The sequence below is a fragment of the Onychostoma macrolepis genome, chromosome 01 (genome assembly GCF_012432095.1).
Source record: "Onychostoma macrolepis isolate SWU-2019 chromosome 01, ASM1243209v1, whole genome shotgun sequence".
Lineage (NCBI taxonomy): Eukaryota > Metazoa > Chordata > Actinopteri > Cypriniformes > Cyprinidae > Onychostoma > Onychostoma macrolepis.
In genome coordinates this window covers 17,182,185-17,201,583 of record NC_081155.1, presented here as the reverse complement: position 1 = coordinate 17,201,583, position 19,399 = coordinate 17,182,185, and the positions used below count along the sequence as shown (strand labels likewise).

Here is a 19,399-nt window from a genome sequence, read left to right as displayed (position 1 = left end):
AAAAACAAATCAGGTTGTACATCTCGTTCATCAAGATGTGTCTACAGATTTATTGGAGATCTACTGCAAATATCAAGCAATCCAACATCTAACCAGTTAATGATGCGTCTTTTAGTGACAAATCTTCTTGAAAAGATTGTCATGAATTATTCATGCTTGAATTTTAATTAAACTGCAGCAATATCAGCACATTATTTACCAACACTGTAAGATACTCAGAGACTTACACTGTAAAGCAGTGTTATACCAATATTCAACAAAAATTGTGAATATCCTCAATAAAAAATAATCTGTAATTATCAGAATATAAACCATACTGATTACTTCATACAGTATTGCAGTAACTGCATAATATATGTTCACCTGCATGCAGTACAAGTAGATGTGCTTGGTTGAGTGTTAAAACACACTAAACCATTATAATCAACACAATATTGTACCATATGAATTCTAAACATATCAGAATTCTAAATGTACACAAGTACAAATATGTGAAAATGTCCTCAATAAGTCCAAGACTAGTGCGAGGTCACATTATGAGCAAGTACACACAAATAATTTGTCTTAGGCCAAAATGATCAAAGAAATTACATACATTCACATATAAGATGTCAAAGAATAGTCTGGAAAGAAAACCAGTACATTTACCACATTAATGTCGATCGGGCTAAATCTTGCATGCAGATATTATCACAGACAATACTACAAAGCCCTTAATAATAGTAAAAGACCAGTACATCCATGCAGTTTTTCTTGCTTTCCACTAGAGGCTTCAGAGGAACGTTAGTATTACGAAATTGGATGTAGTTAGTTCCAGATGTCGAAGAGTTCCTTCATCTCAGTGCATGTTGCTAAGGTTCAACAGAAACGTGAATGTTTTTGAGTGCTTTAAATGGAAGACCAATGTCATAGCAGTCATATAAAGGCAGAGACATATGTACGTGTGCTGGAATACCACAAATCCAGAACATAAAACACAAGTCCACATTATGAAAGACGAGACTCAAGGCTTCCAGAGTTTGAGTAGGCCATCATCGCTGTATGTGGCAATGAGATTCTGATGGGGGTGGTGAGTTATGCCAATCACATCTTTTTCATGTACCTATGGAGGATGCACACAGAAACACTTGTTTAAATTAAAGCACAGTTCATTTTTATATCCAATTCATCTCCAACTAGTCCTAATTAGAGCTACAGCCAATGTTTTGAATATAAATACCAATTGTTCTGGAATACAGAGAAGACAACTTTAGCTGTGAACCTATCACACTTCACCCGACTAAAACAGATCTTGTGGATATGCAGCATGTGCTGTGAGGGTGGACGGTACCGTGAGGGTTCTCTCTAGCTTGCCAGTGATGGTGCTGAAGCAGTACAGCACATAGTCTTCTCCCACACAATAAATCCACTCTCCACGTGGAGACAATGTGCAGCAAACAAAGTCTGCGCCCTCTCTTACGCCTGAACAGAAACTCCTCATCACCTGGGAAGGAAAAGAGAGGGGGGCAAGAGAGTGAGAGCGAAAGTGCAACGCAAATGGATAAGGCACGCTTCAGAGAGTACCAAAAAGCATGCGAGAGTGAGTCATCGAGTACGTCAAGAAAAGAGTGGGTGAGACGGCTGAACAGGGTACGCCTTATACGCCATCAGACGGTCTGAATAATAAGTGCGTAGCTATTTTTAGCAAACCTCACAACCTGCATTGGAAGTTTGCTGCTTTTTTTAAACTTCTGCTCAACAATCCAGCCTTTAGTCAAGGTTTCTGATTCATAAATGATGTTAATTTAAGCCAAATATGAAAACCAGTTACTGTAGTGTTCACTTTAGTGTGTGCATTTTAAAATAATCACGAGCAGAGTACCTTGCTGGTTAATTTTTGTTCTCACCTGGCCATGAATGTTTGTAACAACCACTGTGTTGGTCCTATTGCACACTACAAAGTGCTCAGGAGTCTTTGGGATAAGCACGACGTTGTTAACAGTAATGTCTGTACCCTCAGGAATGTCAGGGGTTTTTATTATGTGGGTGCAATCCATTGTCTTCATGCTCCAGACCTGAAAAAAAAAAAAAAAGACAGTTAAGCAGGGAAAAACCACAACAAGAAATATGCATAGGCTATTATGTGTGGTTCACCACAGTATGAACACTTACCTTTACTGTGCCATCTGCTGACGCGCTGATGACATGCTGGCCATCATGTGAGAAGATGACGTCATTTATATGAGCCGTATGGCCTCTGAACTCCTTCAGCATTTTTCCTGATTTCAAACCATGAAGCCTGACAAAAGGAACCCAAGAGTTAGAAATGTAACCACAATTCACAAATTCAAATTGATTCTTTTGAAAGTGAAGCTGTAGCAAAGGTGTAACAAAAAAAGAAATACAACAAAAGAAATCAAATCATGTTATGTCATAAATCAAACATTATCCACAAAGAGACGTTAAAGATAAAAAAATAATAATTTTCATTCCAAAAAAAAAAAAAATCATACTCCAAGGTCACAACGGAAGACAGCAAAACAACTTTCGTCTGCAAAATACACAACATGATTCAACTTAATTTCTTTATGAAGGAACAAAAGAGTGACACCCAAAACGAAACAAAAAGCAAAACACAACAACAACACAACTTTCATCTGCATTTTACAATGTGATTGTATCATCACAATCCACAAATTCAACAAGTCTTTCAAAAGTAAAGCTTGATCAAAGGAGTAATAAACCAAACAAAAAACTAACCTAAACAAAAAACAAAACATAACAAAAAACAATCATCAAAGCACAATACAGTAAAACAAAAAACAATATTTTGATGTCATCAATCAATCGTTATCATCAAAGCTCAAAGAGAATATAAAAATCACACATCAAGGTCATAACAGAAGAAGACAGCAAAAAAAAAAAAAAAAAAAACTTTCTCTGTAACTTTCAACGTGATTCTACCATCTATACTGAAAAATACTGTTCTCTCATGCACATGAAATTCCACCCACATGCACCATGAGAGCCTAGCACTGCCGCCCAGCCGCAGAACTGCTGCAGTCAGGACTGAGAGAGAGAGAGAGAGAGAGAGTCTCTCTGGGCATGTGATGGAATATTCCTGTTGACTCTTAACACCTAGACCTTGATTCATTTCAGTTTTGTCAAATTCATCTCTCTCTGTCCATAAAAGAAAACAAAACAAAAATACAGCATGTTCACTGAAATATGTCTATACTGTCATTTGTTTTGTGCACTTACCAAATCCCTTAAATGTACTACTTCCCTACAAAGGCTTCCAAATACAATCACTGATCCAAAGATGACCAATGACATAAACAAACAAGAAAGGTAACCTTTTATACATCATCTTTAAAGCCAGGCTGGCATTCACGTGTCACACACACAACTGAGAGAATAAATCCAAGCCATTGCAAAAGGGGAGGGGCTAGTATTTATCAATAAGTGGCCAATAGCAGAGCAACTTGCCATTTCACCCCCCTCCCATTCCCTATCCAGCTAAGGAGCTGGAATGACAAAACGTCTGCCTCAGTCCGCTGCTTTTAGGTAGCTGAGCAAGGAACAGAAACGCATTATCTGTGCGTGCTGCCTCTCTCACGCACGTGGCCAATCATGTTTCTTTCCACCCACATGCACCACGAGAGCCTAGAACTGACACCCAGCTGTAGAAGTACTGCAGTCTGGTCTGCGAGAGAGGGAGAGATGCTGAGTCTAGGCATGTGACGGAATATTCCTAATGATGTTTAACACCCAGACCACGACTTCAGATTTCCTCCTCCTCCCCCGCCGTTTCTGTCTACAAAGTATCCATGGCAAAACATTTCACTAAGGTAGCCTACTGTTCCTACTGGCACTTATTGGTTATTGCATAGCAACTGATCATCTAGCTTCTTATGCATAATATGCTTCTATTGTGAGATCCAATCCATGGCTTTCTACATTTTGTCTCTTTTCCATCCACTTAGCTTAAGAGTAACAAAAAATCTGGGTAATGCACCTGCAAAATGAACATTTGTGGCCAGATTCACAAAATATTCTTCTTCTTAACTGTTATTTTCTTACTTAAAAGAAAAACTTGAGAACTTTTTAGGAATGTGCTTATGCTTCTTTTTAAGATTGTTCTTAAAGGCATAGTTCAACCAAAATGAAAGTTCTGTCGTCATTTACTCGCCCTCAAGTTGTTCTAAACCTGTATGAGATTCTTTATTCCGTTGAACACAAATGGAGATATTTTGAAGAATGTTGGTAACCAAACAGTTGACAGAAGCCACTGACTTCCATAGCATGGAGAAAAAAAATAGTTTGGAACAACTTGAGTGTGAGTAAATAATGACAGAATTTTCATTTTTGGGTCAACTATCCCTTTAACCCTTGTGCTTTGCTGAAGATCTTTTACCTAATTTGGTGTTCCCCATCAAAAACCTTTTTAAAATGTCTTGTAAATCTCTCATTATGCTCTAGTATCACCAAATCTTGAATTCAGCTTTTGAAATGAGCATTTGCACCTCAGTTGTTGAATAAAAAAGCATCATCTTTGATCATTTTGGCAATATTCACTCAAAAGGTACATAATCTCAGATCAATGAGGCCAGCAACCAACCAGTTCCTACTTCTGCTAAGAAAACAAGTTGATAAGAGGATTAAATCCTTAAATTAAGAAATTTATAAGCAATTTTCTCGTAGGCCAGTCATTTTTGACCGGGAACAACACAAGTGTAAGAAGTTGGAAGTTGCAAATGCCAGAAACACAACATGAGGTTTAAGACAAACTTCATCATAATTACCCTCTTAAAGGCTTAAAACTTGTTTTAAATCCCCATTGACTAATTAATTTATTGTGTTGTTTTTAATTAATTTTTGTAATTACAACTTAACACCAGGTAAATATGATAAATATTAATACTAAGAATGTACAAGACTACTCTGAAGATACACCACGGATCAATAATATATGATCGGTCATAATTATGCATGATGTGATTTTTTTTTGCTCGATGTTTACTTTTGTGACCTTGGAGTGCCTGTCAAATGAGAGCCACTCAAATCATGACATGACTGAGTTAGATAACACATCTACCATGTCAGAAACCATCTTCAGTACAAAATCTAAATGTGAACACCGATTATTAAACAATAAGGAGCGAAACAGTGCAAAAATCAGATTTGTCATATATGTTGAACCTGATGATCTGGTCAAAGGAGGCACTTAGTAGTTGACTGCTGTCCTTGTTGAAGCAGACACAGGTGACTGCTTTGCTGTGGGCTCGTTCTATTCTATTCAGACACGTCCCGTTCAGAATCCTCCAAACCTGGAATAACAAAATGATACATCTTATCACATAACAGACTGAACTGAGAACACTAAAATCCATTCAACTGAACTGATGGTGAGCAATGAGAGCTAATTGGGAACATCATCATTCAGTGAAGATGAAAAATCATATTTTTTAGCTCTGTGCACCATAAAATGCTGAATTGAGATCACATCTAAACAGGGATTTTTAAATAATAATGACAGATCAGTTACTCTACTGTTCTACATGTTATAAAGGACTGCCTTCACAACTGTAATCAGATGCTATATGATTAAAAGACTAAATATATAAGTGCTTACAGCGTTTAATTAACATTTGCCTTCAGACCTACTGCCCCGTGAGACTGAGGTCTCTTAACAACCCCTCTGAAAAGCCTAAAGGGGTCGGTAAGATTTTTTAACGTTTTTAAAACAAGTGCTCACCAAGGCTGATTTATTTGATCCAAAAATACTAAAAACAGTAATATTGTGAAATATTCTTAGAATGCCGAAAAACTGTTTTCTACATAAATGTAGAAATTTGAAGTGTCACATGATCCTCATCATTCTAATATGCTGATCTGCTACTCAAGAAACATATCTATTGTCAAAGTTGAAACTAGTTGTGCTGTGAAGTTTATTTGAAATTCTAAATACATTCTAAATGACTTTAGTGTCACTTCTGATAAATTCAATGCATCCTTGCAGAATAAAAGTATTAATTTCTTTATAAATATACTGTATACTGATTTGTCATTTCGAAAAATATAAATTATACAGTTTCAAATGGACTAATACTAGAGATTGTGTACAATTAGAAACATACAAGTGGAAATGCTGATCAATTAATTGAAGGCCATACCTGTATCTTTCCATCCTGAGCTCCAGAGGCGATCATGTCAGAGTCGTGACTTACTGCCAGACACAGAACAGCCTCATCCATCATCATGAAATTATCCTGAGCTTGGTACTTCAGATCCTACTCACACAAGAAACAAACAGAGGCAAAACATCACACATCACATTTAACCACACAAAATGATCATGTTATAATAAAAAAACAAGGTTTTCAGACATTGTCTAATTAGGGAAAATGAAATAGCATATGATGATACAATCACATGATGGGTTGATTGAGGTAGTAAGAACTACAACCACAACATATTATTCTGAGTTTCATACTGTAGACTCAAATTCCTCAGTAGTAGTGGAAGTCCACGTCTGAGAATGGGGTAGGATTTATTTTTGGCCCCAACTGCCTCAACTCAACCTAACAGACGTCATAGAGTGTTGGGGTGACCCATATTCTATACCTCTGAGGTTTCAGTAGAAACCAAGGCTATCCCAACAGAAAATTGAGCCACACTTAATGGGAGAATTTATTTTTTGACCCCACTAAACAGGCCTAGGACAGCATACGTGCGTTGCCTCTTTCATACATCAAGGAGATGATGTTCTTGAGCTGTGTAGTTAAGAAGATCAGGCTTTGAGAATATAGAGATAAATATAAACCGAATCTGTTAATATATACACTCTCAAAAATGCTGGGTGAAATATGGACAAACCCAGCGATTGGGTTGTTTTCAACCAACAGTTGGGTTAAATGTTTAACCCAACCTTCTGGGCAGTAACCCAACCATTGGGTCAAAAACAACCCAATCGCTGGGTTTGTCCATATTTTACCCAGTGCTGGGTTGTATTTAACCCAGCATTTTTTACAGAGTAATTACTTTTATATATATACATTACTTTGAATTCATAATTACATTTCAAGGCGTTTTACTAAACATACTGCATATTTGTGAGAGAACCTTGGAAGAACTTGCTGGAAAGTTCTTACTTTACATTCTCCATAAATCGGGTATGGTACAGTGATTATATGAAGTCGTTTATCAAAAGGCAAATGAAAGTCAAGAAGGTTTTTTTTGTTTGTTTGTTTTTTTCAAAGAATTCAAAGAGTTTTATTGTTCATGTACAACAAATCATTTAGTACAGTTACCAACTTTCATAGCTTTAGGTGATGATAACCAATTTAATTCCTCTGACAACCAGTTACAGTACCCTCACAAATCATTTGTCTGGCAAGCATTTCTCCCTGGATGAATGCCCATCATCTAAAGCTGAATATATTGAATACTGGTGTGCTGCTGTTCATCCTGGCCAAGAACCACCCTTGCCAGTGCCTTGTCATTTCACTATACAGCTCAATGATTTCATCTACACAGAATACCAAAAACCTTGGTATCGCATTGAACAAAGACCTGTCATTTACAGCCCACATACTAACAAAAGTCAGGACATGATACAGAACATTTGCAGAGTCATACATTTCTCAACAGAGAAGCTATTGGGATTCTGGTAGAGGCCCTGGTATGCTCTTGTCTTGACTGCGGCGACTCACTCGTGACTGACCTCACAGCACATTTAATTAAACGTCTACAGCTCATCCAGAATGCTGCAGCCCAGCTGAGTCTCTAACTTCCCAAGTACACTCACATTTCACCTCTGCTGCTCTCACATTTCACCACTGGCCCCTATCCATGATAGGATATATGTGACCCTGGATCACAAAACCAGTCTTAAGTCGCTGGGGTATATTTGTAGCAATAGCCAAAAATACATTGTATGGGTCAAAATTATTAATTAAGTAAAGATCATGTTCCATGAAGATATTTTGTAAATTTCCTACTGTAAATATATCAAAACTTAATTTCTGATTAGTAATATGCATTGCTAAGAACTTCATTTGGACAACTTTAAAGGCGATTTCCTTAATATTTAGATTTTTTTGCACCCTCAGATTCCAGATTTTCAAATAGTTGTATCTCGGCCAAATATTGTCCAATCCTAACAAACCATACATCAATGGAAAGCTTTCAGGTGATGTAAACCCTTATGACTGGTTTTGTGGTCCAGGGTCACATATATGGTAGAATATACACTGTTTGAAATAATTAAGGTTTTTTTTTATGTTTTTTTTTTAAATAAGGCTGAAAAAAAATTATTTGATCAGAAATACAGTAAAAACTGTAAAATATTATGAAATATTACTACAATATTATATAACATTTTCTGTTTTAAAATGTGATTTACTTCTTTATTCATATTATTTACAGCGTTGGGATTACATTTTAAAGTATATAAAAATAAAAAATATTTTACCTTTTTTTTAAATTTTAAACTGTAATAATATTTCACTGTAATCATATTTGTTTTTTTTTTTAAATAAAATGCATGCTTGGTGAGCATAAGAGACTCCTTCTACTTCTGACCAGTAGTGTATGTAAATAAAAATATTATATAATTACATAATTATTATATAAGAAAAAAATAATTAAAAAACAAGTGTTTTTACTAATTAATGTGAAATACAGTTTTTTTTAATGGGCAGTGTATACTCACCTTCCGAATTTTACCAGTGGTGAAGTTCCAGACTTCAATGAAACCATCAACAGATCCAGTAATCAAGTACTGTCCATCAGGAGAGAATCGTGCACACTCTACATGGGACTTTGGCCCAAACTGTGTCATACATGCACAAACGGAAAATAGGGGGAAAAAATGAAAATGAAAATATATTAATATTATTTTAATAAAAGCGCTTCATAAATATTGTTACAAAGCAGTTTTGAGTTAATGCATTAATTTTGAACACTCTGAAAATATTTTTTAAATGTGTTTATTCATTTTATTTAAATAAATTTATATATATATATATATATATATTTTTTTTTTTTTTTTTGGATATCTTAGCACCCCTTTGTGATTCCCTAGGGTTCCCTGGATCCCAAATTGAAAAGCCCTGACCTAGACAATGCCAGCCTACTTTGGGACACTACAAACCCCCAAAAATTGTGTGCTGATATTAATCCAAAAGTGTGGTATTACAAGTGAGCAAGGCAGAACACAGAGAGTGCAAGATACAGATGAAAGCCTTAGGTCACAAAAGCAATTAAATGTGCATATGATGAGGCCTGAAGCATGTAGGATATTCAGATGAGATGCCTTATAATGCAGACAGGAATAGCATCCATCCACGATTTCTTATATTCTATCTTCTATTAAAACAATTGCACCACCTTTTCTAAACTGTAAGAATAATGATTTATAATACACTGTTGTATTTACAGCACCTTTATGAGGCGACTGAGCTGAGTAGGGAAGCGCTCTTCCTCCATGTCCTTCAATGTACCTTTGCCCCGGAACAGTTCCAAAGACATACCTGGAGGTAAGAGACCCTGGTGCTGCTGCCACTTCAATGACTTCAAAGACAAAATGTGGAAAACAGAGAAAAAAAGAGTAGAGGATGTAAAGTTGAAAGAGAAAAAGCCAGGTAATACTGCTCCAGTAGAGATTTTCTTTACTCACCAGCATTGCTAATGAGCCAAACTGCCTTAGTGCTTTGGTTTCCTGTAACCTGTATAAAGCCCCCTCACATATACGGCCCTATAAATACAAAGGGCATGTGATACATGCACTACAATAGATACATAGACTGCAACAGGTTAGGACAAAAAAAGATAAAAAGCTAGCAAACCTGGCCCAGAAGAGCCATGAGACGAGAAGGTGGCACCAAACAGACTTCTCCTGCAAAAGCTTGAGCGATAGCCAGCCTGCGCTTCTCTTTACTGCTGCCCACTGGATATGCCTGTAGGCCAGTGGAAAGACATATAAAAGAGTAAATCATTGTTACACAAAAATATAATCCTTTTTTTTTTTTTGTGGATTTTTTTCCACCATATTTTTAATAGCGGATGCAGTCTTTTGCAACTTGAATGTGCCTGGCTTCCAGTGTGATACATTCTGTTAAAATAAAACCTATGAAGCTTTAAATGTTTGAAAATGAAGAATTTAAGACATAAATATCAGTATTGTGACACGTATGATACGGTATTGATACCCTGTACCACAAAACCAGTCATAAGTAGCACGGGTATATTTGTAGCAATAGCCAACAATACATTGTATGGGTCAAAATGATCAATTTTACTGGTAACACTTTACAATAAGGTTCATTAGTTAACTACATTAGTTAACATTAACTAATAATAAACTGCACTTATACAGGGTTTATTAATCTGTGTTAATGTTAATTTCAACATTTACTAATACATTATTAAAATCTTGTTAACATTAGTTAATGCACTGTGAGCTAACATGAACTAACAATGAACATCTGTATTTTTATTAACTAACGTTAGCGAAGATTAGTAAATACAGTAACAAATGTATTGCTCATGGTTAGTTCATGTTAGTTAATACATTGTTTAACTAATGAACCTTATTGTAAAGTGTTACCATTTTACTTTTATGGCAAAATCATTAGGATATTAAGTAAAGGTCATGTTCCATGAAGATATTTAGTAAATTTCCTACTGTAAATATGTCAAAACGTAATTTTTGATTAGTATGCATTGCTAAGAACTTCATTTGGATAACTTCAAACCAAAGATTTTTTTGCACCCTTGGATTCCAGATTTTCAAATAGTTGTACCTCATCCAAATATTGTCCGATCCTAACAAACCATACATCAATGGAAAGCTTATTTATTCAGCTTTCATATGATGCATAAATCACAATTTCAAAAAATTGACCTTTATGACTGGTTTTATGGTCCAGTGTCACATACAACCCCTGGACCACACTGGAAAATGCTTATAACTGTCAAAGTTTTTTTATTTTTATTTTATTATTATTTAACAAGATAAATGTTTTTTTTACAACTGTAATATATTTATATGCTCATTTTTTAATTATAGTTTCATTTTATTTTGTAACTTTCAGGAGGGTGTACTCATTTTTGCAACAAAACTTTGTATCACTTTTATAAGAAAATAACATTTTCCTGAAAAATTTTTACTTGCTTCTTTTGTACACATAACACTTGGAACTGTGACTACATGTGACAAATTATTGAAATTAAATCTCAAGGGGTAAATATTTCCAAGTAAATATTTTACATTTGATGGGTTGGCCTACAGCTGTGGCAACCCCTGCACAATTACCAATATTAATTTCCCAGTCATTTATAAATCTCACCTAAACCATTAATCCAATTACTGAATGATACAATTTAAACACTTGCCTCTTGTGAATCAAAAGCTGGTTTTGTGAGAAGGGTCTCCAGGTGCGAGTAGCGCTCAGGTTGAGTGTGCTTCAGCATGATCATGGGATCGGTTTGCTTCAGTAAACACTGGGCAGCTCCCAGCTCACCCAACTCAATCAACTCCAGCACAATCTACACATACAACCAGACATCTCTCAGTTCATTAAGAAAGCAGTATGAACACAAACTGAATAGTATAGGCTGCACAAAGACAATTTCTGCACTTGAGATACATATGAAAGTGACTGAATTGTTATGACACTTATTTAAATTTTACCTGTTCGTACAGGTCAATGAGCAGCTTGTCAGGAAGTTTCAGATACTGGATTGCTAGCAGCACTATATCCCACTGCCCGTTGTTGATATCGGAGATGAAGCTGTCGATGCTGTCGACCGTGTGGAGCGAGACTGCTGTCTCCTCTTGAAGCATCGCCAGAGTGCGGTGCAGATTATTTTCCTTCAGATATTGCATGATCAGACGAATCACGCTGCGAAAAGTTAATACTTTAAAACGAGATGTCACCTGAACTTTACGAAAACAGTCTGCATCTGTATTTCACTGCAGAGTTTAATCGACGTTACTTTTACTAGTTGTCCTTAACTAAATATACTGAGACTGGTAGATGTTTTAATTATTAAATTCTACTCGAAACTTTTGTTTAGCGCAGTGACTGATGAATGTTTACCGCTACGTGAAAATTATCACACATATAAGTCAAAAATACTGACTTTGCATTTTATTCCCGATATCATCCAGTTTGTGCTATTACAAAAATGATTCCAAATCACAAGCTTAGGTGTATCCGTCCATAATAAAACATTGGTACGTTGTTTCTTTTTCTGGAATCATAAGATCATTAAATGCACTAAGTGTTAGAATCGTATCCATGCCATTAGAAGTGAATAACGCTTTACTTACTCTGCTGATTCCACTTCAAGGTCCATGGCTGCGAGGTTGTCGATGAAATCGGTGTCTAGATGTATTGTGCCAGTCTTCGCCTGCGCTGCGCTGCGCTGTGTTGTGTTGGTCCTCAGCCACGTGAACACCGTGTGGCCGTGACCGCCCAATACACGTGCTGTTGTATTTATTGCTCACGCGTCTGAAATCACGGAAACCTCTCACAAATTGTTGCGGATTTTTGGGAGGGCGGATTAACGACGCGTCTGAAGAAATGAATGGAGAAAAACCCCGCAACGTTGCCGTCAGGTGCCGAGAGACCGTGCAGGCAGATGGTGCATCAAAGCCATAAAGCTGATGTATTATAAGAAGCACAATGAATATGGTTCAATCAACCAATCATCTTTTATAAGAAACAAATACGCGACTGCACAGACGCTCATCATCTTTCACAAAACATATAAAGATTCGGTATTTTAGCAATCAACAAATATGCCATTATCCATTTTTGCATAGAACACAGAAGAATCTGTTTAGAATACAAAACACATCACAGGTGTCGCAACCCAGCATGGGTCTGTTATGGCAAGCCGTATTAACATATATATTAATTATATTATGTTACTAATAACAGCCTAAGTTTATTTTGCAGTTACTACTAGGTCATTCAGTTGTGCCTACTGTATTTTTCACTTATCTATTCAAGTAGATGTTACTTGTTGCTTTCCTTTCGAAATAATTTAGGAATCTGCGGTTTAGATTACTTGCTTTTAGCTAATAGTTTTACCATTACAAACACACCTGCAACACTAGTATCAAAAAAGATAGTTAATGGTAAAACTGTACATCAGCAACAACCACAGTTCAGTCTCTAGTCAGAAATGTTTGTATCTAGATAACCATGCACCGAACTCAGTGGCAAAAAATAACGACTTGTCATTACTAGGGTTATAGTATATATAAATGAGCAGGCTACTAGCAACAAAAATAGATACTGTTAGTATGACAGCATTAAATGTTGATTGGTCTTCCATGTCTCTGGAGCCCACATTGCCCCCCTCTGGTCGCACGGAGAATAAGTGTACTCTGCCAGACATCGTAGCGAAAACAGAAAAGGGTAAACATTTTATGGTTATTGGACATATCTGAGAAATATTGACCAGGAAAAAACAATCTACATGCGTGAACATTCAGAAAGTTTCTTATTTGTGTTTGAGTTTGAATAAAGTTACTTTTTTGACATTTTGTTCATCTAGGCTAGATCTGAACTTATTCATCATAATCCTCACATGAACCCCATTGAGAATTATGCTTCATTTAAACTTGGTTAAAAAAGGTAGACACTTGACCCAAGTCATCTTGATTGCCAAACCTTGATGTCTTACCTCAAAGTTAGGGTCGCAAAATAAATGTAGAATGGCCAAAATAAACAGGCTAACAAAATTCAACTTGTTACAAACATACCACCTTCCTGGGTAATGAAAAAACAAGACACCATTTAGAACGTTCAAAAAATCATGTTTTATTTGTGAGGCACATGTCTCACTTCTGGCTTGACTCTGACTTGGATGTGGAGGCTCTCAGAGAGGAGAGACGGCGTCTCTTAGCAATCTGTTCTTGACGTTTCTCTTTGGCCTCCTGTAAAACAAAAGAACATTGATATTCAGCTTTTACAACAATTTACACAACGTGTGCTTTTTCAGTAATAAAGATTCAACTGAGGTATTTCTTTTTCAGAAGTCAAGAAAGCTTTATTCATACACATAGCCAGGTTAAATTGCATGTAGATACCATTTAGAATCATCACTAAACAGCCACGTACCTTCATCCTCTTGGCCAGCAGTTTGGTGTAATCTGCGGCCTCCTCCTTGTTCTTCAGTGTGCGCTGCCTCTTGAGAGCAATGCGTCTGCGCTTGTGCTGCAGCACGCGGGGTGTAACCAGGCGCTGAATCTTAGGGGCCTTAGTCCTGGGCTTCTTACCTGTCAGAAAGAGCATGTTCAGTCTCTGGATACTTTTAAGACCCTTCTGGTCCATAAATTTAGTAAAAAATTAGATGCAGGCAATCTAATCTAACTGAACTGATTAATTGAAGACAAGGCGAGAAGCCACTTGTGACAGTACAACCAGCTAAATATAAGCACCGCATTAAAGACCTGGGAGGAAAGCATGCGAGGGACCCAATTATTTATGTACAACAAATCTAAAAAGCCTGTATTTCCAAACAAAATATCACTCTAGAACGTTTTCCTTCCAGCTTTTATTATTTATAAATAGAAAGTGCAGTATCACCAAAAGTAAACTCAAATAAATTTGGACAACTTTTAATGTAAACCCAATAGGACATTTGCATAAGGACCCTATTCTAGTTCTGTTAACAATGCACTGCAGAAATTTTGACAGAGCAATTCAGTACAACCAGCCACTAATAATATGAATGGGGTTGTTATCCGGTTAGCAGCTCCACTGTTGCTGTTGGCACAACATTAACTCCCCCCTTTTAGGCATTTGATCAGCCAAAAAGGGCCTGCGTGTGTGCCTCAAAAATAATGCATACCTTTCATGTATATTTTTAAATAATAATAAAAAATTATAGCTCTTTAAGCAACCAATAACAAACCTACTGGCTTAAAGGGTTACTCCACCCCAAAATGAAAATTTTGTCATTAATCAGAACACAATTTAAGATATTTTGGATGAAAACCGGGAGGCTTGTGACTGTCCCATTGACTGCCAAGTAATTTTCACTGTCAAGGCACAGAAAAGTATGAAAAGCATCGTCAGGATAGTTCATCACCGTAGCGCCATTTTAGAAATTATCCACTGAACACAAACTTTGAGCCTTGACGGTGAGAATTACTTCGCAGTCAATGGGACAGTCACAAGCTTCCTGGTTTTCATCTAAAATATCTTAAATTGTGTTCCGAAGGCGAACAAAGCTTTTACGGGTTTGGAACGACATGGTTACATAATGGTTTGATTAATGACAAAACTTTCATTTTGGGGTGTAGTAACCCTTTAATATTCAAGATGGTAGGCTCAGTCTCATGATGAAATATTTTCAACACATCATGAGAAGTCATACCTTCTTTAGTGAGGGGTCTCCTGACCACATACTGCCTGACATCATCCTCTTTGGACAGGTTGAAGAGCTTACGGATCCTGCTAGCCCTCTTGGGTCCCAGGCGGCGGGGGACAGTGCTATCAGTCAGCCCAGGAATGTCCTTCTCACCTGAAGGAAAGAGGGAAAATCTATCAAACAGATGCTGTGGAACAGGCCACTTGTGGTGCAGGCGGTCAAGATACCGGATTCTAGGGATGTAACGATTACCGGTTTGATGATAAATCATGATAAAACTCCCCACGGTTAGGATTACCTTTTCATGTTTTAATTATCATTAAAATCGTATTTGATTACCGCGATTTGAAAAGCTGGATAAATAAAGTTAAGTAACAGTCTCACTTGCGCATGGAGTAGTTTTATTTTGTGTGAAAACATGGCAGAAAGCTGGGAGGTTTTAAAAGTGTGCTGAGGGAATTATACAAATTAATATATGAATTAATTAATTATCTGACTGTCTTCAGAAAAGATTCGATGGCATTTTGTCTTCATCTTCGCTCCATGTAATTAAGTGTTCTTAATCGCAATGCTGCCTTGTCCACGGAGGTTACAGGAAACAGATCTAACTGCTGTTCCAAAAGTGCCGCCTAGTGTCAGAGAGTGGATTTACAGAGTTACATTCACATTCAGCCTGTGTACAGTTTTTGTCTGGTCAAAAAACACCGTCGAGTGGTTGATGGAAAAACAAGCTTATGTGCTTTCTACACATTTAAAGAATTAGATATGGTATCTAGAATTATTGATGGAGCAGATCAAATAGATAATCATTTATTAATCGGTTATCATGTTGACTTAACACTTTTCTTTATTTAAAGGCTGAAATGTGAGCTCTACCATTTTATGAAACCTATTCAAAGTTTTATTTGAACATTTCGCACATTATTAGATAAACTGTTGTCAGTCATGTTGTCATTTAAAATTCAGACATCATTAGTAATGCTATTTTTGAAGTACTCATGCAAACAAAAAAATCATTTTATTTGTTGTTTGTTGATTTTAAATATAAAACTTGGATAAACTATTTGTGTGTCAATACTTTTTGAACATTTCCAGCACATTTTAACAATACCGTGATAATACTGATAACCGTGATAATTTCGGTCATCATAATCTGATTAAGAAATTTTCAAACTGTTATCTCTCTACCGGCTTCATGGTCTCTATGAATTCCCTGCTCCCATTCACAAACAATATGCAAAGCAATAATTTTGGCAGAGCAATGCAGTACAACCAGCCACTAAGAACAAGATCAGGTTGTTATCCGTTAGCAGCTCCACTGTTGCTGTAGGCACCACACTGTCCCGCCTTTGAGGTTACCATTCAACCAGAAAGGATCTGCTGGTGTGCCATCTAAGAATCATGAGTCCATTTGCACTATTATTGAAATGGTTCTTAAAATGACAATTCTGCCATTACTCATCCCAGTTTTGGATCCCATTGACTTCCATTATATTTTCTGATCATACAATAAGTGTCAATGGGACCCAAAACTGTTTGGTAACCACCATCTTGCTAAATATCTTCTATTGTGTTCCACTGAAGGAAGCCAGTCATAGAGACTTATAAATGAGGGCAAGTAAATGACAATTTTCATTTTTACACTATAGACCTTAGTCAAAGTAGCATCATATTTGACAGGAATGAATGCGAAGCAATTTCTTTTCCAAAAAAAAAAAAGAAAAAGTCAGTAGACAAATACTCTGTAAACAGTTTTTTCTATTATTTTCTAGCACCGTAATACAGTAGACTGTAGATCTATCCCTCACAGCCTTGTTTACACTTGTGTTAAATTCAGTGTCAAAGTGGATTCACAGCTGTGTACAATCCCCTTTTAAACTGTAACTTTCAACTATACTCACCCTTCCTGACAATGACCAAGTTGAGAACGCTGAGGTTGGCATCAACGATGCAGCCGCGGACAGACTTGCGTTTACGCTCACCAGTACGGCGAGGGCGGTAACAGGAGTGACCCTTGCTGAGGAGGAGACGCACACGTCCATGGGTCAGCACACCCTGCTTCATGGGGAAGCCCTGTTTGTCATTGCCTCCGCTGATGCGGACAACATAGCCCTACAAACACAGTTATGCCAATGTTTTGGTCAGTTTGAAGATGTTTTTCAAGTTACAAGAGCAGCACTGTAAACATTGCCATTGTCAAGTCCACTTAAATCTGGAATAAACTACAAGACTTTTGCCCCAAATTGCACTCCGGAGAAGTCGGTGCTAGTTGCCAAAAGTCAGAGCCAGTTGCAGATTCTGGGCATTCGGAGTTCACCAATTTCACAGAAAATCAAATAGTGTACGAGGAGCACAGAGCTTCAGACTATCATTCCATTTCATCAGAGGACATCAAACACGTTTGATATTTTGAGATGATTTCAAGGCTGGACACTAAACGACTTCTGCCAGATTTGCAGTGTGGGGGGAGTCTGCAGATTTTGGACAGTCCGAGTTGACGGGTTTAACAGAAGAGCAAGATATAAGACTGAAATAAACTTTGACTAAAAGCCTGAACAATTCTCTGAACAATGCACTAAAGGACGTTTGACAGAGCGATGCAATATTTTAATGATGGAATACACTACAACACACTTTTGTCATCGAGTCATAGCTAGTTTACAGAAGTTCAAGCAAGCCTTCAGATTTTACAGTAAACTGCATAGTATATTAAATTTAGCTTCAAGACTATGATTTCACCCAGTAACACTAGGATAGCAAGCATGTGTGATATTTTGAGCCGAGTTTGAAATACATTGTTCTCATTTGGCATGTTAATTTGTTGCATTTGGAATGATTTGAAAGTATGAGACCCGTCGTTTAGATGCCTAGTTTTCTACTGTAATAAAATTACCAAAAAAATATCAGGTGTTTATAATCCATTTAGATTTTAAAAGTCCTTTAGTGCATTTCAATCTTTTGTTAAATGTAGTCTTAATCTGAAGGCACTGGTCAAAACCTGAACAATCAAGACTTAAGGCCTTTCTGCATGTAACATTAAAGTGCTGGAAATATGCACACGATTCAAATGGTAGTCACTTACCTTCCACTCATCACCCAGAGAGTCTGCAGCCACCTCTGTGGCCATGCGCTTCTCATAGAAGATCCTCAGTTTGCGCTCATCGTCAACTTCTATCAGCTTTTGGCAGCCAGTGGCGGGGAACGAGATATTAAGCTAGTTGGACAAGTAAAAAAAAAGATAGATAATTAAACCGTGTGTTAAACCGGGGCTGATTACGTTATGTTTAATACAAATTGTCCAAAACTGTTGAGGTCTTCATCTGACACGTCTCTTGCTAGCTAAACAAGCGCTAAAGCTACAGCAGCGGATGATAGTTTGACACTCAATACAAGTCTGCTAGAACGTTTCCTTACGTCGTAATTAAAGTTAGGACAATGGCGATTAAGCGGACTTATTCCCCTCAGCTCGCATGAATTTTCTACTTCTCTAGTGTGTTCACTGCATGTTCATTCCGGGCGCTGCCATGTTGCCGCACTTCCACCGCTGTCTTCCTGACCTAACAAAATCAACATCCATCCCTCATTCTGTTTGGGCCTAACTCGATTACCAAAGGTTCATCGGATTGTTTGAGACTGTAAAATGGAACTTGTTCGATATTTCCAGCACATTGTGAAATATAAACGTATAAAATAGCTTTTTCAGTCCTCCTACCTTCATTATGGAGGACTTTCTCGCCTGGAGTCCACCACCGAAAAGAGACCGGATATCCGACTCGTAGTCTCACATAGACTTCCAGGTTATCGCGAGAATACACTCTGTCGTTTGAAACAGCAGGCTCGAAGTACAGTTTGAGGAAAATATAGTGTAGCCTATGTACACTTGAAAACTATAAATACGACACGACAAAACTATAATATGCTGATTTTAATTGAGTAAGTAAAAATTATGCTTTACAATTTATTTATTTTTTAAATATTGAACTGAATGTTTTAAATTGAATATTAAATAATTTGCTTGGTTACA

The 19,399-nt window shown here is 37.0% G+C and overlaps 2 protein-coding genes across 4 annotated transcripts; both read right to left on the bottom strand.

Annotated features, from left to right (window-relative positions):
* Positions 1-25: 25 nt before the first annotated feature.
* On the bottom strand, positions 26-12,648 carry smu1b (SMU1 DNA replication regulator and spliceosomal factor b). Of its 3 annotated transcripts, XM_058785282.1 has the most exons (14): positions 12,320-12,648; positions 12,130-12,240; positions 11,678-11,888; positions 11,380-11,532; positions 9,831-9,941; positions 9,662-9,739; positions 9,427-9,555; positions 8,696-8,815; positions 6,156-6,272; positions 5,182-5,309; positions 2,152-2,278; positions 1,887-2,054; positions 1,331-1,483; positions 26-1,102 (listed from the first exon to the last, which is right to left on the bottom strand). In XM_058785282.1, the coding sequence occupies exons 3-14, from the start codon at positions 11,870-11,872 to the stop codon at positions 1,004-1,006; spliced, it is 1,578 nt and encodes a 525-aa protein (XP_058641265.1). In that variant the 5' UTR covers positions 11,873-11,888; positions 12,130-12,240; positions 12,320-12,648; the 3' UTR covers positions 26-1,003. The 3 variants fall into 3 exon arrangements, with proteins under 3 accessions (XP_058641265.1, XP_058641272.1, XP_058641256.1); XM_058785273.1 differs by lacking the exon at positions 12,130-12,240 and having other exon boundaries at positions 27-1,102; XM_058785289.1 differs by lacking the exons at positions 8,696-8,815; positions 12,130-12,240.
* Positions 12,649-13,795: 1,147 nt separating this feature from the next.
* Positions 13,796-19,208, bottom strand: rps6 (ribosomal protein S6). Its single transcript, XM_058774065.1, has 6 exons — positions 19,088-19,208; positions 18,458-18,589; positions 17,277-17,487; positions 15,382-15,528; positions 14,121-14,278; positions 13,796-13,936 (listed from the first exon to the last, which is right to left on the bottom strand). Exons 1-6 carry the CDS (start codon positions 19,091-19,093, stop codon positions 13,841-13,843), a joined length of 750 nt encoding a protein of 249 aa, XP_058630048.1. The 5' UTR covers positions 19,094-19,208; the 3' UTR covers positions 13,796-13,840.
* Between the last annotated feature and the right edge of the window lie 191 nt (positions 19,209-19,399).